At 46.2% G+C, this 25,430-nt stretch overlaps 2 protein-coding genes across 8 annotated transcripts in view; one reads left to right on the forward strand and one right to left on the reverse strand.

Annotated features, from left to right (window-relative positions):
* The window catches only part of DLEC1 (DLEC1 cilia and flagella associated protein), a 247,281-nt gene extending 237,371 nt beyond the window's left edge, over window positions 1-9,910 (forward strand). For 3 of the 5 annotated variants that reach the window (XM_063921795.1, XM_063921794.1, XM_063921797.1), the window contains exons 38-40: window positions 7,832-7,900; window positions 8,236-8,359; window positions 9,674-9,910. In XM_063921795.1, coding sequence (XP_063777865.1) covers window positions 7,832-7,900; window positions 8,236-8,359; window positions 9,674-9,797 — 317 coding nt within the window. In that variant the 3' untranslated portion in view covers window positions 9,798-9,910. The remainder of the gene's footprint in view (window positions 1-7,831; window positions 7,901-8,235; window positions 8,360-9,673) is intronic. The other 2 variants (XM_063921796.1, XM_063921798.1) reach the window with 2 other exon arrangements.
* Window positions 9,911-10,766: 856 nt separating this feature from the next.
* ACAA1 (acetyl-CoA acyltransferase 1) overlaps window positions 10,767-25,430 on the reverse strand; it is a 64,228-nt gene continuing 49,564 nt past the window's right edge. For all 3 annotated transcript variants that reach the window (XM_063921800.1, XM_063921801.1, XM_063921799.1), the window contains exons 10-12: window positions 12,448-12,503; window positions 11,495-11,640; window positions 10,767-11,390 (exon numbers count right to left, since the gene is read on the reverse strand). In XM_063921800.1, coding sequence (XP_063777870.1) covers window positions 11,315-11,390; window positions 11,495-11,640; window positions 12,448-12,503 — 278 coding nt within the window. In that variant the 3' untranslated portion in view covers window positions 10,767-11,314. The remainder of the gene's footprint in view (window positions 11,391-11,494; window positions 11,641-12,447; window positions 12,504-25,430) is intronic.

Here is a 25,430-nt window from a genome sequence, read left to right on the forward strand (position 1 = left end):
CCGTTTTGAATCCGCATCGCCTGTCCACTGTCGCGTCCATAAAGCTCTTCTGGCCGAAATGGACATAGCACTTACCCGTGATGCCAGTGTGCATATATCCCTCTGTGCATCACGCATATAAAGAAATGCATCCTTTATTTGTTCTAACGACAGTAAAATATTGTCCCTGTCCAGGGTATCAATATTTTCAATCAGGGATTCTGACCAAACTACCCCCGCACTGCCCATCCAGGCAGTCGCTACAGCTGGTCGTAGTATAACACCTGCATGTGTGTATATACTTTTTTGGATATTTTCCATCCTCCTATCTGATGGATCTTTAAGTGCGGCCGTCTCAGGAGAGGGTAACGCCACTTGTTTAGATAAGCGTGTTAGCGCCTTGTCCACCCTAGGAGGTGTTTCCCAGCGCTCCCTAACCTCTGGCGGGAAAGGGTATAATGCCAATAATTTCTTTGAAATTATCAGCTTTTTATCAGGGGCAACCCACGCTTCATTACACACGTCATTTAGTTCTTCTGATTCAGGAAAAACTATAGGTAGTTTTTTTATACCCCACATAATACCCTGTTTAGTGGTACCTGTAGTATCAGCTAAATGTAACGCCTCCTTCATTGCCAAAATCATATAACGTGTGGCCCTACTGGAAAATACGGTTGATTCGTCACCGTCACCACTGGAGTCATCGCCTGTGTCTGGGTCTGTGTCGACCGACTGAGGCAAAGGGCGTTTCACAGCCCCTGACGGTGTTTGAGTCGCCTGGACAGGTACTAATTGATTGTCCGGCCGTCTCATGTCGTCAAACGACTGCTTTAGCGTGTTGACACTATCCCGTAGTTCCATAAATAAAGGCATCCATTCTGGTGTCGACTCCCTAGGGGGTGACATCCTCATATTTGGCAATTGCTCCGCCTCCACACCAATATCGTCCTCATACATGTCGACACACACGTACCGACACACAGCAGACACACAGGGAATGCTCCTAACGAAGACAGGACCCACTAGCCCTTTGGGGAGACAGAGGGAGAGTTTGCCAGCACACACCAAAAGCGCTATATATATATCAGGGATAGCCTTATAATAAGTGCTCCCTTATAGCTGCTTTGTTATATCAAAATATCGCCATAAATGTGCCCCCCCCTCTCTGTTTTACCCTGTTTCTGTAGTGCAGTGCAGGGGAGAGACTTGGGAGCCGTCCTGACCAGCGGAGCTGTGAGAGGAAATGGCGCCGTGTGCTGAGGAGATAGGCCCCGCCCCTTTTCCGGCGGGCTCGTCTCCCGCTATTTAGAAAAATTAGGCAGGGGTTAAATATCTCCCTATAGCCTCTAGGGCTATATGTGAGGTATTTTTAGCCTTTATAGGTACTCATTTGCCTCCCAGGGCGCCCCCCTCCCAGCGCCCTGCACCCTCAGTGACTGCCGTGTGAAGTGTGCTGAGAGGAAAATGGCGCACAGCTGCAGTGCTGTGCGCTACCTTTAGAAGACTGCAGGAGTCTTCAGCCGCCGATTCTGGACCTCTTCTGATTTCAGCATCTGCAAGGGGGCCGGCGGCGTGGCTCCGGTGACCATCCAGGCTGTACCTGTGATCGTCCCTCTGGAGCTTGATGTCCAGTAGCCAAGAAACCAATCCATCCTGCACGCAGGTGAGTTGACTCCTTCTCCCCTCAGTCCCTCGCTGCAGTGATCCTGTTGCCAGCAGGAATCACTGTAAAATAAAAAAAACCTAGCTAAACTTTCTCTAAGCAGCTCTTTAGGAGAGCCACCTAGATTGCACCCTTCTCGGCCGGGCACAAAAATCTAACTGGAGTCTGGAGGAGGGTCATAGGGGGAGGAGCCAGTGCACACCACCTGATCGGATAAAGCTTTACTTTTTGTGCCCTGTCTCCTGCGGAGCCGCTATTCCCCATGGTCCTTTCAGGAACCCCAGCATCCACTAGGACGATAGAGAAAAACGGTTTTCTATACCTCGCAGATTTAAGTCTAGTTACCCGTTTCCGGAGTCTGTGACAGCTACATGGGAGAATCCGCCATTGGTGGATTCGTCTGTGTCTAAACTTAAAGACCCTTCAGACCGTAAAATTGAAGCTATGCTAAAATCCATGTATATAGCAGCAGGAGTGTTGCTTAGACCTGGGTTGGTTGGCATTTGGGTAACTAAGGCGCTCATGGTATGGATAACAGAACTCAAGTCTGCCCTACATGACGATCACCTTATACTTCTCGCTGATCAAATCTGGGAAGCTGCTGATTATCTATGTACAGCTTCTACTGACGTCTGTCAGCTCACTTCTCGCCTTTCATCGTCGCTAGTTGCAGCTTGACGAGCATTCTGGCTGCGCTCTTGGCAAGCGGAGGCGGAGGTCAAACGAGGTATAGCAGCGTTACCTTACGGTGGCGAGAAGTTGTTTGGTCCTGAATTGGACAAATGGATTGCTGAGGCCACGGGTGGTAAGTCTGTTTTCTTACCATTGCCTCCGACGGCGCCTAGGCGGAAATACTCGGGCCCGGCATTCAAATCCTTTCGGCCTCAGCCCTTTCGAGGCCGTGGTAGGGGACCAGCCACGGCCAGTAGACGAGGTCGAGAGCGTGGTTTCCAACAAACCAATGCCAGTCGTCAAGACGCTAAGGTCACCGACAAGCCAGGGGCATGACGGACTCCCATCCCATCTTGGATCTCCAGTTGTGGGAGCACGCCTTCAGACGTTCCATTTGGCGTGGTTCCAGACGTCCACAGATGGGTGGATCCGCAATTTAGTGCTAAAAGGTTACAAAATAGAGTTCGACTGTCTCCCGCCACTGCGGTTTTTCAAGACAGGACTGCCTGTGTCGGACGACAAACGGGCGGTTCTGCAACTTGCCATTCAGTCTCTGCTGGAGTCGGCAGTTTTGATTCCGGTCCCTGTACACCAACAGGGGCAGGGTTATTATTCCAGTCTGTTTGTGGTACCAAAGCCGGATGGCTCGGTCAGGCCAATATTGAACTTAAAGGGCCTCAATCAGTACGTCACTTACTACAGATTCAAGATGGAATCTCTGCGGTCGGTAATTGCAGGTTTAGAGCCACAGGAATTTATGATTGCGCTGGATCTCAAGGATGCGTATTTACACATTCCGATTTGGCCACCTCATCAGAGGTTCTTGCGGTTTGCAATCCGGCAGAACCATTACCAGTTTCAGGCTCTACCGTTTGGCCTCTCGTCAGCGCCTCGGGTATTCACCAAAGTGATGTCTGTGATGATAGCTCATCTCAGATCCCTGGGAGTGATAATAGTTCCGTACTTGGACGATCTGCTCATCAAAGCTCCGTCTCAACAGATGCTCCTCCAACATGCGTTGCTAACGTACGATGTCCTAGTTCAGCACGGTTGGATTGTCAACTTCAAGAAATCACATCTGATTCCGTCTCAACGACTGCAATTCCTAGGTATGATTCTCGATACGGTAAATCAAAGAATTTACCTACCAGAACAGAAAGTACAGATCATTCGTCATCTGGTTCGATTGGAGCTCAAGCCACGCACAGTCTCGGTACATTTGTGCATTTGCCTCTTAGGCACAATGGTGGCGGCTTTCGAATCGATTCAGTTCGGGAGACTTCACTCACGTCCTTTTCAACTGGATGTGCTCGCACAGTGGTCGGGCTCGCATCTGCAGATTCACCACAGAGTGAGGTTGTCGCCACGGGAAGGGTATCTCTACTCTGGTGGCTCAATGTACACAATCTGACCGCAGGGAAACGGTTCGGCGCCTGGAATTGGTTAATTCTAACGACGGACGCGAGTCTCAAGGGTGGGGAGCTGTACTTCAAAATTGTCAGCTCCAGGGTCTCTGGGCGGCTCACGAAAGATTGCTGTCTATAAATGTCCTGGAACTCCGGGCAATTTACAATGCGCTACGACAAGCAGTGCACATTCTTCGGTCTCAGCCTGTCCAGGTGCAGTCGGACAATGCGACGGCGGTCGCATACATCAACAAACAAGGAGGAACGAGAAGCCGCATGGCAATGCGAGAAGTAGCTCGAATCCTCAATTGGACCGAGCGTCACCAAGTGATGTTGTCGGCAGTGTTCATTCCGGGAGTGGACAACTGGGAGGCGGATTATCTCAGCCGTCGGGATTTTCATCCAGGAGAATGGGCATTACATCCAGAAGTGTTTCACATGTTGGCCCAGAGGTGGGGTTACCCTCAAGTGGACCTGATGGCATCTCGCCACAATCACCAAACGCCCCAGTATGTGTCCAGAACGCGAGATCCAAAGGCAGTGGCGGTGGATGCTCTCACCGTCGCGTGGCCGTACAGCCTCGTGTACCTGTTTCCACCGTTTCCGCTGCTCCCTCTGTTGCTAAAACGGATCAAAAGAGAGTCCGTCACAGTCATACTAGTGGCGCCTCATTGGCCTCGGAGAGCTTGGTTCTCGGATCTCCGAGGACTACTCGCAGACGAGCCTTGGCCGCTCCCACTTCGTCCGGACCTGTTACAACAGGGTCCGTTCCTTTACCCCGATTTAGCGCAGCTGCGTTTGACGGGGTGGCTGTTGAGACCACCCTCTTAAGGAGAGAGGGCATACCAGAATCGGTTATACCAACCATGTTACGTGCTAGGAAGCCAGTTACGGCAGCTCATTATTACAGAATTTGGCGTGCCTATATAGGTTGGTGTGAGGATCGGAAGTTTCCAACATCATCTTTCAAGTTATCCCGTCTTTTGTTATTTCTACAGACGGGGTTAGATGGAGGACTGAGTTTATCTACACTAAAGGTGCAGGTATCTGCTTTGTCAATTTACTTTCAAAGACGACTGGCTCTATTGCCATCTGTACACACTTTTCTGCAAGGTGTCCTCAGAGTACAGCCTCCATTCATTCCACCTACAGCGCCATGGGACTTGAATCTGGTTTTAGATTTCTTACAGTCGTCATATTTTGAACCCTTACACCAAGTGGATATTAAGTTTCTCACTTGGAAAACAATTTTCCTACTAGCCTTGGCTTCGGCAAGGCGTGTTTCCGATTTGGGTGCCTTGTCATGCAAGCCATCGTATTTGGTGTTTCATGATGACAGAGCGGAACTTCGGACGAATCCTGCTTTCCTACCAAAGGTAGGGTTCATCCTTTCACATCAATCAACCAATAGTAGTTCCTGTGTTGACAGGAATTTCTGGAACCTTGGATGTGGTACGCGCATTACGCGTTTGTGTCCCGAACGTCTACAGTTCGTAAGACGGATACGTTGTTTGTTCTGTATGATGCTGCCAAGATGGGTTGGTCAGCTTCTAAGCAGACCTTATCCAGATGGATTAAACTGACCATACGTCAGGCTTACCTTCATGCTAGGTTACAGCCGCCTACATCAGTAACAGCTCATTCCACACGTTCTGTGGGAACTTCATGGGCAGCTGGTCGAGGGGCTTCTACGACGCAGCTTTGCCGTGCGGCTACCTGGTCATCAGTGCACACGTTTGTGCGCTTTTACAAGTTTGATACGTTTGCGGCATCAGCATCTAGCTTTGGCCGCCTAGTGTTACAGGTGCCAAACTGCTCTCCCGCCCACGGGGGAAGCTTTGGTACGTCCCAAGAGTACTCCAGTGACCCCTAGTGGATGAAAAAGAAAATAGGATTTTGGTACTTACCAGGTAAATCCTTTTCTTTGAATCCATAGGGGGCACTGGACGCCCACCCAGAGCAGTTTTACCTAGTTTGCGGTAAGTTCAGGGAATCGTATGGTAACACATACTCACCGACTGGTTCAAGTTTCAAGTTCTATCGGTTATTGTGCCAACTGTTTAGTTGTCAGTCACGTTATGTGTCAACTTTATTGTTGTCCGTTCTGTTATATGTAATTCTCCTTTGTCAACCTCTCTATCGCTCCTGTTCAGCTCAGTAAAAAACACTGAGGTACTCTGGGATATGGAGGGGAGGAGAGTTCTAAATTTTAATATTCAGTGCCTTGTTCCTACGGAAACCGTCCATATCCCAAGAGTACTCCAGTGCCCCCTATGGATTCAAAGAAAAGGATTTACCTGGTAAGTACCAAGATCCTATTTTTTATTTAACAGTCTGTGCTGAAACCTGGATATCACTAAAACCTGCACTGTTAGTGTGCCTTGAGGGCCGAGCTCGGGAATGCCTGTGCCAGATGCACTAATACATAGTATCTAAACCAGTGGTGGCTAACCTTGACACTCCAGCTGTTGTTGAACTACATATCCCACCATGCCCTGTAACCGTTTTGTTATTTGGCCATGCTAAAACTGATGCAGGGCATGCTGGGATGTGTAGTTCAACAACAGCTGGAGTGTCAAGGTTAGCCATCACTGATCTAAACCATGATGAATGCCTAAGGCAGTGGTTCCCAAATGCAGAAACCTGAATAAGGCCCACAGTCCTCAAGGCACACAAACGGTCTTCCAGGTTTTAAGGATATCCATAGCTTAGCACATACTTGCCTATCTGACCCACTCCATGAGGGAGAAAATGCTCTGTTCCTGGACTTTACTGGTAATGTATAATTGCCATCACCTGTGGTGAAACACCTTTCTTATCAATTACCTAGCTCACCACAGGTGATGGCAATCATACATTACCAGGAAAGTCCAGGAACAGAGCATTTTCTCCCTCATGGAGAGGGTCAAGTAGGCAAGTATGGGGGGGTGTGCGGTAACAGTTTTCTTCTTGAAGCTATTGTAACCAGCAGCTCGTGTGCCCATAGACACTTGCAGAGGGTATCCCCACACCATACACCACCTACCGTGTGACAGGTTTGGGGTGGCCTTGTACCTTGCAGACCAGCTTCAACATTTGATTCTCTGAGTCCAGCTGAGTACCACAATGTGATATTGTTTTGTTTTGCTACTTTGGACTCATTGGCTTTCTATTTTTCTGTTCAATAATATGTACTATAACAGCATTCATATATATAGTGTATGGAATCCCCCCCTTCCCCCCATATATATATATATATATATATATATATACTACAATTAGCTCTCAGGGGGCCCCCTTGTCTTAAGTACCCCCGGGCCCCGTGTATGATTGCCAGCACCTGTGGTGAAACAGCTTTCTTATCAATTAACTAGCTCACCACAGGTGATGGCAATCATACATTACCAGGAAAGTCCAGGAACAGAGCATTTTCTCCCACATGGAGAAAGTCAGGTAGGCAAGTATGAGCTAAGCACAGATGCTTAAATCAAAATGACTGAGGTACTAATAAGTTCACCTGTGCTTATCCTTACAACCTGGCCTGTTGGGGTGCCTTGAGGACCATGGGCCTGATTCAGGTTTGTTAGCAAAGCAAAAAAGCATACCTCCCAACATGACCCTCTCCAGGAGGGACAGAATGCTCTGCTCCCGGACTTCTCTCTTAAGTTATGATTGCCGTCACCTGTGCTGAAACACCTTTGTCATCCATTAACCTGTTCAAAACAGGTGGCGGCAATCATAAATTAAGAGAAAAGACCAGAAGCAGAGCATTATGTCCCTCCTCGAGAGGGTCATGTTGGGAGGTATGAAAAAAGCACACAACTGGGCAAAACCATGTGCAGTGCAGGTGGGGCAGATGTAACATGTGCAGAGTTAAATGTGGGTGGGGTGTGTTCAAACTAAAATCTAAATTGCAGTGTAAGTATAAAGCAGCCAGTATTTACCCTGCACAGAAACAATATAACCCACCACAATCTAACTCTCTCTGCACGTTATATCTGCCCCACCTGCACTGCACATGGTTTTGCCCACTTGTGTGCATTTTTGCTTTACTAACAAAACTGAATCAGGCCCTGTGTTTGGGAACCACTGGTGTCTTCCATGACTTGTTACTATTTTCTCCTTATTTCAGTAGTATTTACCCTCTCACACGCAAAGTTTACACTACGAGGGATAAGCGGTACACGGGATGGTGACGAAGGTAACTGGTCGTATCTAAATTCAACAAAAATACAATATGATGTGTGTAATATATTCATAGTTACTTACAAGCTCCTGAGACATTTCCATAGATTGCTCTTAGTAGATGCTATTTTACACAGAAGCAACTTGTATTATTAGACGTATTTAGTGTTTTTCTTATCCCACTTACTATAATTACGACAGTACTAGAAGCTTATGCGTTTGCCATCAGGGCACCTTGCAGCCGTTACAGGACTCAGGCTGTCCCCTGACAGTGGCATGACAACACTGATTTGTAGGAACTACTTTCACTGACAGGTGGACACTATATAACTTCACTGTTCTTGTGTTCAGACGCGCAGGAAAGACACAGTGGGCAGGGGGTATTTTCCATCTCCCCCAGCAGCGGAATGCTTGATGCCCACGTCAGTCACACATCTACCAGTAAGGAGGCGTTATTGGTCACCTTCACAGCACGGTAAGAGGATCCATACTTACACTGCGGTATACTGCCTTTCCAACCTGACATTTCCACTGAGCAAAGGGAGCAATTAATACTGGTCATCAAAGCATCCTATTACATGTACAAGCATTGCAGCTGTTACTAATCGCCATTCAGTTATAAAAAATAATAGTGCGCAGTATTCATTTAGAGCTATAAACACCAGTGTGCAGTAACACACAGAAAATATCACAGGTCTCATCAGTTCTGCAGCCGAAGAAACAATTCTGGGAGCCAGTGAGTGAGCATAGAAAATAGTTATTCATTTTAGGGAGATTGGTATTACATCAATTTCCTTCTAACCGATGGTGAACATTGTGCAACCCAATTCTATAATACAAATTATTCTGCCGCAACATGTTATCATTGTCTGAAGATGACAAGGAAACAATCAGGGTTATGTCCACCTTATAAATGAAAGTGCTTATAATGAGCGATCAGGTTGTGACCCGGACATAGAAACTTTGTGTAATGCTAGTTGGGGATTTTGCAATGTTTATATGGGAGGGGAGTCGTCCTTGTACTGCACACTCATACTACTCTCATAGTACTACTCATAGTACTCGTACTACTCATACTGTACTATACATACTTCCATCTCACCATTATTCTAGGAAAAACCTTTCTGGAAGTTTATATGAATATTCAGTAATTCACATCAGTCCCTGAGCCAGTGCCGCCTATACTCCCTATCACACGCACATACAGTACATACAGACCGTGGTTAATTGGTCAGAGGGGGTAATTCCAAGTTGATCGCAGCAGAAATTTTTTTAGCAGTTGGGCAAAACCATGTGCACTGCAGGGGAGGCAGATATAACATGTGCAGAGAGAGTTAGGTTTGGGTGGGGTGTGTTCAATCTGCAATCTAAATTGCAGTGTAAAAATAAAGCAGCCAGTATTTACCCTGCACAGAAACAAAATAACCCACCCAAATCTAACTCTTTCTGCACATGTTATATCTGCCCCCCCTGCAGTGCACATGGTTTTGCCCAACTGCTAAAAAAATTCCTGCTGCGATCAACTTGGAATTACCCCCAGAAGCCAGTGTTTTGAGGATATTTCCTTGCGAAGTTGAAACCTAGTAAATAAAACTTCATATTCCTTCATTTTGCTTTTTAAATGGTCGCTTTAAATCAACGGAATTGCACAGTTCACAACTGGAACCTTATTACAAACACCCGTTTAAAGAACTTTTTACATATCGCATGTATCTTTCTAACTTTTCTGCTATTCTATTTTAAGGAAACTGAATATGATGTTTATCTTTCTGTGATATTTTACCCATAGGACAAACACAGACTATGAGACCGTAGTCATGGTGCACGGCATGCTGGGAGAGAAGTCTTTGAGACTACAAATAAAAGGACGAGGATCCTACGATGAGAAATATGAAAAATTACTTAATGTGTAGTGGACAAGATTCAACCATGTTCTTTTTTAGTAGTCCAAAGTGTACCTGTAATACGTGTATACAATGTAAATATTTCACATAATAAATATGGACTTCTTATTCCCTTCCTTTAACTGGAATAACACAATGATGCTTTTGCTCAAGGCCTACAAAGATTTGTGAATGTAACTAAGTAGATGCCACCTTATTAAACAGGTGGCATCTAACTGTAAATTATATTTTAGGCATGGTGCTCCAAATTACAGAAAATTACAGATAATAGATCACATGTGCAGGGAGAGTTAGATTTGGGTGTGTTCAAACTGAAATCTAAATTGCAGTGTAAAAATAAAGCAGCCAGTATTTACCCTGCACAGAAACAATATAACCCACCCAAATCTAACTCTCTCTGCACATGTTGTATCTGCCCCCCCCCCCTGCAGTGCACATGGTTTTTCCTAACTGCTAACAAATTTGCTGCTGCGATCAACTCTAAATTACCCCCATTACCCAGAGCATGACACTGCCTCCATCTCTTCCACTGGTAAATGAGGTGCATGCACCTGCCCGTTCACATGATGTAACAGAGGGTATACAGGGATGCACTGGGAATACCCCACAAGACTTATAGTGCACTGTAACTAAAAATTATTCAAAAACAGGCAATAAATACATGGTGATTGTTGGTTTCGTCCCATAAACAGATTAAGATCAGTTGTGAACTAACTGTAGCAAAGTATGGTATTCCATGCCCACAGCGGGCCAGATTTTCAGAAGTTCTTACATCATGCAGACCTATTTGATGTCAGCAGGAGCTGGCTGTAGCGCACGGTGCAGGAATGTTCCGCTCAGCAGGACAGGCGGCTGTATAATGGGGTTAGCGTACAAAGGTGAAACCACCCCAAATATCATCATGCAATACAGACTCTAGAGATATTTTTACAAAGAATAATTGGCATTTGGCCCATTCTCAGATGACATAGAATCCACTGCATGTTACATATTGCTATTTATTTTTACAATTTATTTGCAGTACAGTCAAATATTAAAACATGTCTCAGACTGTCTTACAATATCTGATATATTCGTTATGAAGTGCTCATAAAAAATTAAGGTCAATACATATGTACAAATCATTGTAACAATATTACATAATTAGCAGATTAACAATCCCTCCAGTTACAATTCTGCAGGTGCAGCATGCCATTTATGTAGGATATCTTAAGGCTTGCCTTAAATCCAAGTAAGGATTGGACCATATTTTCAGTTTATCTCTCTATTCTGCAGTTGGCCATCTATTCTTCACATACTCCCTATGGGGCTGCAAACAGAAATCAGCAAGTCCGGACTGTAAGGCTCAATTTTAGGGAATCAGCCCCTGGGAGTGCCCACCTTATTAAACCGGTGGTATCTAACTGTAAATTATATTTTAGGCATGGTGCTCCAAATTACAGAAAATTCCAGATAATAGATCACATACATTCATATTTGCAGACAGAACAATGTTTGGTCCACAGAGACTCTGATCATCATCAATTTCATTTTCCAGGATATTCATACACAGCTGCAGCTCCCATTCCAGTTCCAATACACATTGATACGACACCAAGTCCCCTGCAAAACAATAACAGTGTATGAACAGGGAACTAGTGGAGATGATTTGGATGGAGTAGTCTGTGCAAACTGTTAATCAGCTAAACAGGCCCCAGGGCACTTACCGTTTACCCCTCCGTTTGAGTTCATTCAGCAAAGTGACTGTCTGCCGGGTTCCTGTGCAGCCCAGGGGGTGTCCAAGTGCTATAGCTCCACCATTGGGGTTAATTTTCTCCATTGGGATTCCCAATTTCTCCCCACAATATACGGCCTGCATACACAAAGATACATTGTTTTGGGATATATACAACTCACAGCTCTCCAGCTTCTGCTGCACAGTAAGTCCTATATAACTCACAGCCTGGCACAGTGTTGCTCTGTACAGAAGTGTGGTGAGAAACACTGTAGCGCTACAGTACAAGTACAGTACAGTGCTGTAGTGCCACAGTACAAGTACAGTACAGTGCTGTAGTGCCACAGTACAAGTACAGTACAGTGCTGTAGTGCCACAGTACAAGTACAGTACAGTGCTGTAGTGCCACAGTACAAGTACAGTGCTGTAGTGCCACAGTACAAGTACAGTACAGTGCTGTAGTGCCACAGTACAAGGCTGTGAACTATTTAGTATTAGTAAATAAAATATCCAAGATTCTTTTTTTTTTTTTTTTTGCGCCAGCTGCGTGTACAATATTTTAATACAGCTGTATTGCAAATAGTTCCGACATCAGTTTTATCACGTTATTGGACACTTCTAGAAGAGCAGGACATAAAATAGAGTCACGGTTCTTGACATTCTGAAAAAGATGTGACAGCCATATCTGAGGCAGAGGGCAGTATCATCATTAATGAGCAGACAGCAGCTTCCCAAACATTGGGCGGTATTTAATAGTTTGAAAAGTTTGCTGGGTGACTGTTTTTTCCTATCTAATAGACAGGAAAAAAAACACCCAACCGACTTTTCAAACAATTGAATATCCCCCATTGTGTATCAGTGCAACATAAGTGTAGTAACACACTATATAGCCTAATACTGGTTGTTTTGGCACAGCACTACTTATAATTTTAACGGAACGCTCACCTGGCTGGCAAATGCTTCATTAATTTCATACACATCAATGTCGTGAACCGTTAGACCTGAAATAGTGAATTAGATAATTTTCTTTGCAAATAATTCTGTGCATTTGCCATTAACTACGTTAGGTAAAATAAAAAAAACTAAATAAAAAAATAAAACCCCCAAAATAAAGTTAGTAAGTAGGCCAGCCTAACAGATGCTAACATGTCAGAGTGTATGAATGACTAAAACAATCTACATTTCATTTTATTACATACTATTTATTGAACATATTTAATGATAAAGATAAACTAAACTAAAGGGAGCTAAATACGAAAGACAAAAGAAGGGAAGAGCGAAGTACTGTACAAAACAAAGAAAGAAATCCTAACATGATCAAAAGAGGTCAGTACTTATGATAGGAGATACCAGGGTGACTTCAAACCACTACAACACACCAAACACCTAGCACTGACCAGGTATCTTAAATCACCTGTTCTCCCTGCAGCGGTTTCCTAAGCGACACTCAGTCCTTAATATACAGTGCATCCGGAAAGTATTCACAGCGCTTCACTTTTTCCACATTTTGTTATGTTACATCCGTATTCCAAAATGAAATAACAAGATTTATGGTAAGAACTTACCGTTGTTAAATCTCTTTCTGCGAGGTACACTGGGCTCCACAAGGATTAACATCGGGGTGTAGAGTAGGATCTTGATCCGAGGCACCAACAGGCTCAAAGCTGTGACTGTTCCCAAGATGCACAGCGCCGCCTCCTCTATAACCCCGCCTCCGTGCACAGGAGTCCAGTTTCGTTAACCAGTCCAAAGCAGTAGCAGGTACCATAGACGACAATCGTGAGTAGCCACATACACCACACACTCACTACAGGATGGGGTGTCAGCGGCTAATGCCATACCAACCCAAAGAAGCCAAGTGCGTCAGGGTGGGCGCTTTGTGGAGCCCAGTGTACCTCGCAGAAAGATTTAACAACGGTAAGTTCTTACCATAAATCTCGTTTTCTGCTGCGGGGTACACTTGGCTCCACAAGGAATAACATCGGGGATGTCCTAAAGCAGTTCCTTATGGGAGGGAACTCACTGTAGCGGGCACAAGAACCCGGCGTCCAAAGGAAGCATCCTGTGAGGTGGAAGTATCGAAGGCATAGAACCTAATGAACGTGTTCACTGAGGACCACGTAGCCGCCTTGCACAATTGTTCAAGGGTCGCACCACGGCGGGCCGCCCAAGAAGGCCCGACAGACCGAGTAGAATAGGCTTTAATGGTAGCAGGAGCTGGAAGGCCAGCCTGTACATAAGCATGTGCAATCACCATTCTAATCTATCTGGCCAAGGTCTGCTTGTTAGCAGGCCAACCACGTTTGCGAAAACCAAAAACAGTACAAAAAGAGAATCAGATTTCCGAATGGAGGAGGCTCTTCACATAGATACGGAGAGCCCGTACCACATCCAAAGACCGCTCTTTCGAGGACAACTCAGGAGAATTAATGGCCGGAACCACAATCTCCTGGTTAAAGTGGAAGGAATACACCACCTTGAGTAAATAACCCGGACGCGTACTAAGAACCGCCCGGTCACGGTGAAAAATCAGATGCGGGGACTTACAGGATAAGGCACCCAAGTCCGAGACCCTTCTAGCTGAAGCGATAGCCAGCAAAAACAAAACCTTAAGGGAAAGCCACTTAAGGTCTGCAGACGCAAGAGGTTCAAATGGAGACTCTTGCAAGGCCTACAGAATCACCGACAGATCCCAAGGGGCCACAGGTGGTACATAAGGAGGCTGAATCCGCAACACGCCCTGAGTGAAGGTATGAACATCAGGTAGGGCAACAATTTGTCTCTGAAACCAAATAGACAAGGCAGAAATGTGAACCTTGAGGGAGGCCAGACGAAGGCCTAAGTCCAGGCCCTGTTGTAGGAAGGCCAACAGTTTGGCCGAACTAAACTTGAAAACGTCATGATTATGAGACGCGCACCAAGTAAAGTAAGAATTCCAGACCCTATGGTAAATCCGAGCAGAAGCCGGCTTACAGGCCTTTAACATAGTTTGAACGACCGCCTCAGAAAAACACTTGGCCCTCAAGACGGAAGCTTTAAGAGCCACGCCGTCAAAGCCAGACGGGCCAAGTCCTGGTAAACACAAGGGCCCTGAACGAGTAGGTCTGGTCGTTGTGAAAGTAGAAGGGGACGATCTAGCGAGAGGCCCTGTAGATCGGAGAACCAGTGCCGTCTGGGCCACGCTGGAGCGATCAGAAGTAGGTTTCCTCCTTCTTGCTTGAACTTCCGTATTACTCTGGGCAGGAGTGACACCGGAGGGAACACGTACGGCAGCCGAAAGTTCCATGGAATTGCCAGAGCGTCCACGAACGCTGCTCGAGGATCCCTTGTCCTTGCTCCAAAGACCGGAACCTTGTGATAGTGTTGAGACGCCATCAGGTCCACATCTGGAAGGCCCCACTTGTCCACGAGAAGTTGAAACGCCTGTGGATGGAGGCTCCACTCTCCAGCGTGTACGTCCTGACGACTGAGAAAGTCTGCTTCCCAGTTTAGGAACCCCGGAATGAACACTGCGGATATGGCCGGCAGATGGCGTTCTCCCCACTGAAGAATCCGTGATACTTCCTTCATTGCCATGCAGCTTCGAGTGCCACCTTGATGATTGATGTACGCCTCCGATTGTACTTGAACAGGTCTGTTCTGTATCAAATGCTGGTCCAGGTTCAGTGCATTGAACACCGCCCGCAGTTCCAGAATGTTTAATCGGGAGTGGAGACTCCTCCTCGGTCCACCAACCCTGAAGGGAGTGTTGATCCAACACCACGCCCCAACCTCTCAGACTGGCATCCGTCTTCAGCAGGACCCAGTTGGATATCCAGAAGGGATTACCCCTGCTCAATCGATGGTCCTGAAGCCACCAGCTCAGTGACATGCGGACCTTCGGAGACAAGGAGATCATTTGAGATCTGATCATGGTGAGGCATGCAGTCCCACTTGGCAAGAATTACTTTCTGCAGAGGGCGAGAATGGAATTGAGCATATTCAACCATGTCGAAAGCCGACACCATGAGACCTAGCACATGCATTGCCGAATGTATCGACACTTACGGACGAGATAGGAAGCATTGAATCCTGTCCTGAAGCTCCAGGACTTTCTCCTGAGACAAGAACAACCGCTGCTTGTGAGTGTCCAATAACGCTCCCAGGTGCACCATGCTCCGAGCAGGAACCAGGGAAGATTTCTTCCAGTTGACTAGCCACCCGTGGGCTTTCAGGAACTGGACAGTCAGATCTAGAAGACGCAGGAGAATTTCTGAGGAATTTGCCAGGATCAACAAATCGTCCAGGTACGGCAGGATCCTGACCCCTTGACAGCAGAGTACAGCCGTCATTACCGCCATTACTTTGGTGAAAACTTGCGGAGCCATTGTCAAACCAAAAGGTAACGCCCGAAATTGGTAATGAAGGTTGCCCACCGCAAACCTCAGGTACTGCTGATGTGACATTGCAATAGGAATATGCAGGTAGGCATCCTGTATGTCCAGGGAAACCATATAGTCCCCAGACTCCAAGGCCAGAACAATAGAGCGTAGAGTTTCCATACGAAACCTGGAGACCCTCACATACTTGTTCAAGGACTTGAGATTGAGAATGGGCCGCGAGGACCCGTTCGGTTTCTGGACTAGAAACAGCGGTGAATAGTACCCCTTGCCTCTCTGAGCCAGAGGCACCTGTACTACCACTCCTGTGGTCAGGAGGGATTGTACTACTGAATGAAGAGTGTTTGCCTTCACCGGGTCCAAAGGGACGGCTGTCAGGCAAAAATCAATGAGGGGAACGTTTCTTGAAGGAGACGGCGTAACCTCAAGTGACGACTTCCCTTACCCAGGCATCTGAAGTGGTCTTCAACCATCCCTGGGCAAAATCTAGAAGAAGCCGGCTCCCCCACCCTGGGATGCCCAAGGGGAGGCCCGCCCCGTCATGCGGCAGGCTTGTCAGTTTTGGAAGCAGGCTGACGGGCAGCCCATGCCCGCTTTGGTCTGGGCTTCGCAGGTTTGGAAGTACAAGCTTGTTTCGGGTACGCCTGACCTTTTGCTTTTACTGGAGGACGAAAGGGCAGAGAGAGAAAGTACTTTTAGCCTTTGGCGCAGAAGGAGCCGTACTTGGTAGGCAAGCTGTTTTAGCCGAAGCCAGGTCAGCCACAATCTTATTGAGGTCGTCTCCAAAAAGAAGGTCTCCCTTAAAAGGAAGCACCTCCAGGGTTTTCTTAGTCCATATCCACCGACCAGGATCTCAACCAAAGGATACGTCGAGCCAAGATGGACGTAGTGGCTGCCTTGGCCGCCAGCACCTTGGCATCGGAAGCCGCCTCCTTAAGGTAAAGAGAAGCCGTGGCAATATATGAGAGACATTGTCTAGCATGATCAGAAGCGTTGGAAGGTAATTCGGGCTCCAGCTCCTGAGCCCATGCTTCAACAGCTTCAGCAGCCCATGTCGCGGCAATGGTTGGTCTATGCACAGCCCCCGTTAGGGTTTAAATCGCTTTCAAACAACCCTCCACACATCTATCCATCGTTCCTTCAGAGAGGTGACGGTAGTCACAGACAGAGCTGAAGAAACCACCACTATTGCCACCTGAGAATCTAGAGGTGGAGGAGTTTCCCAATTTTTACTCAGAGGATAGCGAGCCAACAGTCTCTTATGCGGTGTGAATTTAGTTCCCGGTTTTTCTCAGGATTCCTGATGTATGTCAGCCAGGTGTTGAGAATGAGGTAAAACTTGTTTAACCACCTTCTTATGTTTAAATCTGTCTGGAGTTTTAGAGACAGCCTCAGGCTCAGGTTCATCAGAGACTTGAAGATTGAGCCTGATAGCCTCAATCAAATCAGGGACATCCACCAGTGACTTCCCTTCCCCATCAGAATCAGTGTCCATGGGGTTAGTATATGCACCATCCTCCTCAGAGGATGTGTCCAGAACAGCGGTGGATTGTGAGGACGTAGCGGCCCGTTTAGAGGACTTCTTAGTTTTAGGGGGGCGAGAGTGAGACTTATTTTTAGTCAGCGATCGGTTCAAGTGCTGTAACTGAGATGAGATTTAATCTGCCCATGGCGGATTAACTGCATGGACCATAAACTGCTGCCCCGGCATAGGAGGCGTAAGTTTTGTTACCTGCGTATTTAATAACGCGGAGAAGGTAGCCCAAGGTAAGTCATTAGTGGCCCCCGGTGCTACAGACCCACTGGGAGGTAAGGAACCCCTGAACCTGAACTCTCCACTGCCATGTTTTCCTCAAAAGTGTCTGCAGCATCACCACCATGCAATGTGGGAGGAGCCCCAGTTCCATTTGCCCGGTGTAGCGGATATAACGATAAGCTCAATGTCAGGCAACCTAGTACATTATTAGCAGCGATATACCTAGCAAGAACTCCCAGTGTAGTGTGTCAGCACAAACCGGGAATTCAAGAGATATATGGTGACTATGAATCAGAAAGAAAAATACACAATAAGTATACAGTATCTTGTGAAATACCTATATCAGTTAACAAACCTGACGCACTTAGCCCCCTCAGGTTACAAAATATAGGAGTAGCAAACTGAGTGAAATACACGAGATGGAAGCCACGCAGCAGCTACATGCACACACACATATAGTCACAAATGTACATACCAAACAATAAAACTGCACTGGACTTAGCAATACAAAGTGAAACTCAGTATAGCTGTATAGATATATATGTAAGCAGTAGATATAACAAAACACAGTAAGTACTGGATATATATATATATATGTACCACACAACCCTGACTGTATACACTCTTTCTTAACTAACACTGTCCACAGACAGGTAGAATACTTAAGTGTCCTGTAAAATGCACAGCGCTGACGAGCAGGCGGCTTTACAGAGGATTTGCCCCAGCAGTCCCAGGAACAGCGCAGCTCCGTGTATTGGCGGCTGACAGGGAGCGAGGGAGATATACATGCAGCTCCAGAGCGGGAACATTTACCCAAATGGCGCCCTGGGGCTGGGGGAGGGGCTACAGGTCAGGCTGCGGGCCGTAATAAAACGGGTTTTACAGAGACAAAACCCCACCTGTGCCCTGTGTCCCAGAGGTTAATGGAGCGGCTGCCCCTTACAGTGTCCACGCCAGCGCGCAGGGCCGCGCTGGATCGCGATTACAGTGGGCCAAAGAGACCCCTTACCTCCCCTTTGAATGCGGCCACGCGATCCAAGAGACAGCGTGAGTGTGTGACTAACGTAGAGAAGAACACCGGATCCCCGCTGTAGTGTCCTGGCAACCAGGGCGCAGGAGTATACAGCGCCACTGGGGGAGTGATGGAGCTGCAGCAGGGGATGTCTGACTGACATCTAACACTGCTGCAGCCCTTAAAGTCTTCAATTATTCTTTCTTCTGAAAAATAGCTTTTCTCAGGACTGCAGGAGCAGCCCCCTTGTTGTATGCCTCCTTAATGCATGGCACCAACTTACAAACTGAGCTCCTGTGCACGGAGGTGGGGTTAGAGAGGAGGCGGTGCTGTGCGTCTTGGGAACAGTCAAAGCTTTGAGCCTGTTGGTGCCTCGGATCAAGATCCTACTCTACACCCCGATGTTAATCCTTGTGGAGCCCAGTGTACCCCGCAGCAGAAAAAATAATTTTTCCCCTCAAAATTCTACACACAATACCCCATAATGACAACGTGAACAGAAGTTTTTTTACAATTTTTGCACATTTATTAAAAACAAAAAAACTAAGAAATCACATGTACATAAGTATTCACAGCCTTTGCTATGAAGCTCAAAATTGAGCTCAGGTGCATCCCGTTTCCACTGAAGTCCACATGTGGTAAATTCAGTTGATTGGACATGATTTGAAAAGGCACACACCTGTCTATATAGGGTCCCACACTTGACAGTGCATGTCTGAGCACAAACCAAGCATGAAGTCAAAGGAATTGTCTGCAGACCTCAGAGACAGGATTGTCTCGAGGCACAAATCTGGGGAAGGGTACAGAAAAATAGACGTTATGGTAAGAACTTACCGTTGATAACGTGATTTCTCTTATGTCCACAGGTATCCACAGGATAACATTGGGATATGGTTGAGCAACAGCGGAAATGGCACCAACACGGTCACGAGCTTTCTGGCCTCCCAGGATGCATCGGGGCCTTCGCCATATAGTCCCGCCCACTGGCTCAGTCAAATCAGTTCTTTCCACAGCGATTTAGGCAGGAGCATCAGGTAGAGACCTGTTTAGGCGATAAGAACACACATGCACACCATTCCATACAAGAAGGAAGAGGTTTAGTGATTGTCTAGATCAGAGGTTCTCAAACTCGGTCCTCGGGGGCCCACACAGTGCATGTTTTGCAGGTCTCCTCACAGAATCGCAAGTGAAATAATTAGCTCCACCTGTGGACCTTTTAAAATGTGTCAGTGAGTAATTAATACACCTGTGCACCTGCTGGGTTACCTGCAAAACATGCACTGTGTGGGCTCCCGAGGACCGAGTTTGAGAACCTCTGGTCTAGATCCTCAAATCAGGTGCGTCAGGGTGGGATCCCTGTGGATCCCTGTGGACATAAGAAATCACGTTATCAACGGTAAGTTCTTACCATAACGTCTATTTCTCTGGCTGGGTCCACAGGATTATCCACAGGATAACATTGGGATTCCCAAAGCCATTTTAGTGGTGGGGACGCTCCTGATTGCACAGGAGGAGCTTTCGCCCGAAGTCTGCGTCATAAGAGGCAAAAGTATCCAAGGCATAATGTCTGATGTATGTGTTTATGGAAGACCATGTGGCTGCCTTACATATCTGTTCTGCTGAAGCACCCTGTTGTGCTGCCTATGAAGGGCCTACTTTACGTGTAGAGTGTGCAGAGACATTAGCCGGAGTAGGGAGATCTGCATGAGAATAAGCTTCTGATATTACCATTCGGAGCCATCTCGCCAGCGTCTGTTTACTAGTAGGCCATCCTCTTCTATGAAATCCGTAGAGGATGAAGAGAGAATCTGTTTTCCTGATGGCACTAGTACGATCTATGTAGATTCTTAAAGCTCGGACTACGTCCAGCGACGCTTCTCCCGCAGATAGTCCCGATACCTGAAAAGCTGGGACTACAATCTCTTCATTCAGGTGAAACTTTGATACCACCTTCGGAAGATAACCAGATCTCGTTCTGAGAACTGCTCTATCTGGAAAAAAACTTAGGAAAGGAGACTTGCACGATAATGCTCCCAAATCGGACACTCTTCTGGCTGACGCCATTGCCAGTAGAAAAAGTACTTTAATCATTAACCATTTAAGATCTGCCCTCTTTAGTGGTTCAAACGGAGGACCCTGGAGGAATTTAAGAACTAAATTCAAATCCCAAGGAGCTGCAGGAGGAACAAATGGAGGTTGAATATGTACAACTCCCTGAAAGAAAGTACGTACATCCTGTAAATCAGCAATCTTTCGCTGAAACCATACAGTCAATGCTGATACTTGAACTCTCAAGGAAGCCACTTTCAAACCTTTATCCAATCCTGCTTGAAGGAAATCCAAAATCCTGGATACTTTAAAAGATCTTGGATTCAAACTTTTTCCAGTACACCAATGAATATAGGCTTGCCATATTGTATAATGCACACGAGCCGAAGAAGGCTTTCTTGCTTTAAGCATAGTTTGGATTACCTGTTTTGAAAATCCTCTAGCTTCTAGGATAGAGGTTTCAACAGCCACGCCGTCAAAGACAGGCGATCCAGATGGCTGTGACAACAAGGACCCTGCATTAGCAGATATGGACGTTGAGGGAGCAATATTGGTGCTTCCACGGACATCCTCAGAAGATCTGTGTACCAATGCCTTCTTGGCCAAGCTGGAGCTATTAGAATTATTGCTCCCTTTGCTTGCTTCATTTTTCTCACTACTCTGGGTAACAGAGATATTGGAGGGAACAGATATGCCAGATGAAATTTCCATTCTACTGACAGTGCGTCTGTCAGGACCGCTCCTGGGTCCCTTGTTCTCGATCCGTACCTTGGAACTTTGTTGTTTAGACGAGACGCCATGAGGTCTATCTCTGGTAGACCCCATCTGTTCACTAGTGTCTGAAACACTTCTGGGTGTAATGCCCATTCGGTTTCCTGAATGGTGTGTCGACTGAGAAAATCCGATTCCCAGTTCAGTACACCTGGGAAAAATACTGCTGACAATGCTGGGAGATGGAGTTCTGCCCATCTTAGAATGGGAGCTACTTCCTCCATCAATCTTTTGCTGTGAGTCCCTCCCTGATGATTGAGGTACGCTACTGCTGTCGCATTGTCTGAGCGAATCTGGACTGGTCTACCTTGCAGACGGTCCTTTGCCTGAACTAAAGCCAAGTAAATGGCCCTTATTTCCAACAATAGAAAGATATATGGATTGGACAATGGCGCCCTTCTGTCTCTATAAAATACGTATTCTCTATGATTATACAAGAATATACGTTCCTTTATATAACCTGTATCATCAGCATGTAATTAGTCAGGCTACTCTTCTGTCCATACAGCATCCCTTCTCTTGTTCGGTTTTCTCTCCAAATGCCCAGAAATAGAGGAAAATGGACAGGCAATAGTATAATACTGTTTTATTCAATTTAAAACACATCAAATATCCAGTCCAAATAAAAACTGACACACAAGTGATGAGAAAAATCCCAGATAGTGGAGGTAATGTAATTACCGGATAGTAGGAGAACCGATCAAAGTTCTCAAACTCGCATAAGATGTAATGGCAATCACAGGCAGCCACCCGGGTAACAGCTCCCTGGAACCGGCAATAACCCACGTCCACAATCGTCTGGATAGTCCTCCTCACGGCACCGACGCGTTTCAGGTCTATTCCAGACCCTTTTTCAGATTTATTGGCAGGCGACTTTCCCTTGCGGTCCATTTTCCCTGGAACCAAAGGCTTCCGAGTACCGCACCCCAGCCTTGCAGGCTGGCTTCTGTTGTCAGGACTTGCAACTCTTTTATCCAAAAGGGTCTCCCCTTGTTTAAATGGTCTGTATGTAGCCACCACGCTAGAGACCTTTTTACGTTTACTGGAAACTTTATCATCTGCTTTTTTATCGTCTGATGATTTCCGTTCCATTTGGTCAGAATAAGGTGCTGCAATGGTCTGGAGTGGAATTGCGCATATTCCACCATGTCGAAGGTTGATACCATCAGACCCAACAGTCGCATTGCTGCATGGACTGACATTGTCTGGGCGTGCAACGCTTCCTGAGCCATGACCTGCACCTTGACTATCTTTTTCTCTGGTAAGAGAACTTTCTGTAGGTCTGAATCCAATACGGCCCCCAAATGAACCATCCGCTGTGACGGATTTGAGATGACTTTTCCCAATTTATGAGCCACCCGTGTCTCTGTAAACAAACTATTGTCTGTTGAAGATGGCTCAAAAGTAAATCTTGCGAGTGAGCTAAGATTAACAGGTCGTCGAGGTATGGGAATATTCTTATCCCCTGTTTGCGCAGACAAGCTGCCATAACCACCAAGATCTTGGTAAACACCCTGGGTGCTGTTGCTAGCCCGAAGGGCAAGGCTTGGAACTGAAAATGTTCCTGGAGGATGGCAAACCTGAGGTAACACTGATGTGACAGTGCTATAGGCACATGTAGGTAAGCATCCCGTACATCCAGAGATACCATGTAATCTCCCGGTTCCATAGCCAACATTATGGAGCGTAACGTCTCCATGTGGAACTTTGGGATCCAAATGTATTTGTTCAACATTTTCAGATTGAGAATTGGTCGATATGACCCATTTGGTTTCTGGATCAGAAATAGATTGGAGTAAAACCCCTGTCCCCTTTGTGATGGAGGTACTGGGACAATCACACCTGAGTGCAGTAATTTTTGGACTGCTTCTTGCAGGGCATTGGCCTTCGACTCTATACGAGTTGGGCTGGTGCAAAAAAATCTTTGAGGAGGCTGCCTCCTGTATGGGAACTCATACCCCTGAGATACCACCTTCTGCACCCAAGCATCTGTTGTTGACTGTTGCCATATGTGTGCAAAATGAAGGAGTCGGCCCCCAACCCTGGAATCCTCCAGGCGGAGGCCCATCTCTTCAGGCTGATGGTTTCTGTTCAGGCTTGGAAGCTGGCTTTTTGCTAGCCCACTGCTTCGTACCCCTGGTTTTGAACTGGGGTTGCTTAGACTCCTCTTTAGCTTTCGCTTTGCTTTGCCAACAAAATGAGTGAAACTTTGAACCCTTGGACTTAGGGTTATAAGCAGCCGGAAATCTGACCTTCTTTGACTCCGCCTCTGATTTTAGGATATCAGATAATGGTTTTTTTCAAACAAAATATTACCAATGAAAGGCAATGCTTCCAATTCTTTCTTGGACTCCGCATCTGCCTTCCAGGTACGTAGCCAAACTGCTCTGCGAGTGGCTACTGTCAAGGCTGAAGCTTTAGAAGCAACTGTACCCATATCAATTGCTGCTTCTTCCAAGTATTGGGCAGATAGTCTTAAACGGCTTAAATGATACTCTTGCTCCGTAGTAGGAGAAGAGATGTCATTCTCTAGTTCCTCTATCCATTCGCACATTGCCTTTGCTACCCAGGCCGAAGCCATAGCAGGTCTTACCACTGCTCCTACTACAGAAAATAAATTTTTCAAAAAGCTATCAACCCTTCTGTCTGTGACATCATTTAGTGAGGTAGATAACAGTGGTAAAGCAGATTTATGCACAAGTCGCAGAACATGTGCATCTACTTTTGGAGGAACTTCTCTTTTCGAACAATCCGCAGCTGGAAATGGATAATAAGAATTCCATCTTTTCGGAATCTTATACTTCTTACTGGGCGTTGCCCAAGACTCATCCATCATTTCCGTCAGCTCATCTGACGCTGGGAATTCAGTTTTCACTGATTTTGTTCGTTTAAACGCAGGTGCTTTAGATTTTAACACTGTCTTGGCTGGCTTTTCCAAAGAGAGAACAGTCTTCACAGCATTAATAAGTTCAGCTACATCTTCTGAACTAAAAGTCTGCGACTGATCATCATACGGAGTATTTGAATATACTGTATCATCATCTGTTGTACCATCTTGTGTAGTCTGCCAGATAGACGCATCTGTCTTAGTCTTACCTGTCCCTTGGTTGCTTGTAGAGGCTACTGGAACCAAGCCGTAGGAAGGGAGCTGCATGTATGGGTTAATAGTGTAACCTAACCCTTGAGGGGGTGCTACCGGAGTTAACCTGTCCGCTATTGAAGATAAAGTCTTTGCGAACATATTCCATGGTGGCTCTGTTGGTGGTTGAACCAACTCCTGTTTTTTACTTTGCTGAAAAGCAAAACAGTTCGCACACAAGCCCTCATAAGTGACCAATTGGTCCATACCAATTAACCCTGTCTTACAAGATAAGCATGTTAGGGATGTAGGAGTGCTTGATAAATTCTCCTCGTCACTTTTGCCGCTCACAGACATGGTAATAATCTGTTAATGACTACACAATTTGTGACTGAAAATCACCTATATATGAGTATATAGAAGTGAGATCAATCTGACCACAGTGCACCTAAATTGAGGGTCAGAACAGGACTGCCGTTACACAAAAAAGTCAGCACTCATACTAGCAGTCAGTCACATGTTAAAGCATTAGACATTGTCATATGAGAATACAACCCCCATTACAACTTATAAATAAGTAGGAAAATTGTACTTCTGTTTTTAACTGGTTCTTTTTCAACATAACATGCAGAAAACACAGTAATATACAGATCTCATATGCAATAGGTACTAAAAATTAACAATTCATACTAACAAGTAGAGAGAATTTTTAGTACTGTATACCCTTCATCTGGAGAGCGGGATACAGGGAGACTCACCACACTTCCATATCCAATCAAATGCGCTCGTAATACGCTGAGTGAATTCAGACGCTACTGATAACGGACACAGTCGCTCACTGACGGACACGGACGCTCAACGACTTCCACGTGTATGCAGACG

Source organism: Pseudophryne corroboree, chromosome 5 (assembly GCF_028390025.1).
Source record: "Pseudophryne corroboree isolate aPseCor3 chromosome 5, aPseCor3.hap2, whole genome shotgun sequence".
Taxonomy (NCBI): domain Eukaryota; kingdom Metazoa; phylum Chordata; class Amphibia; order Anura; family Myobatrachidae; genus Pseudophryne; species Pseudophryne corroboree.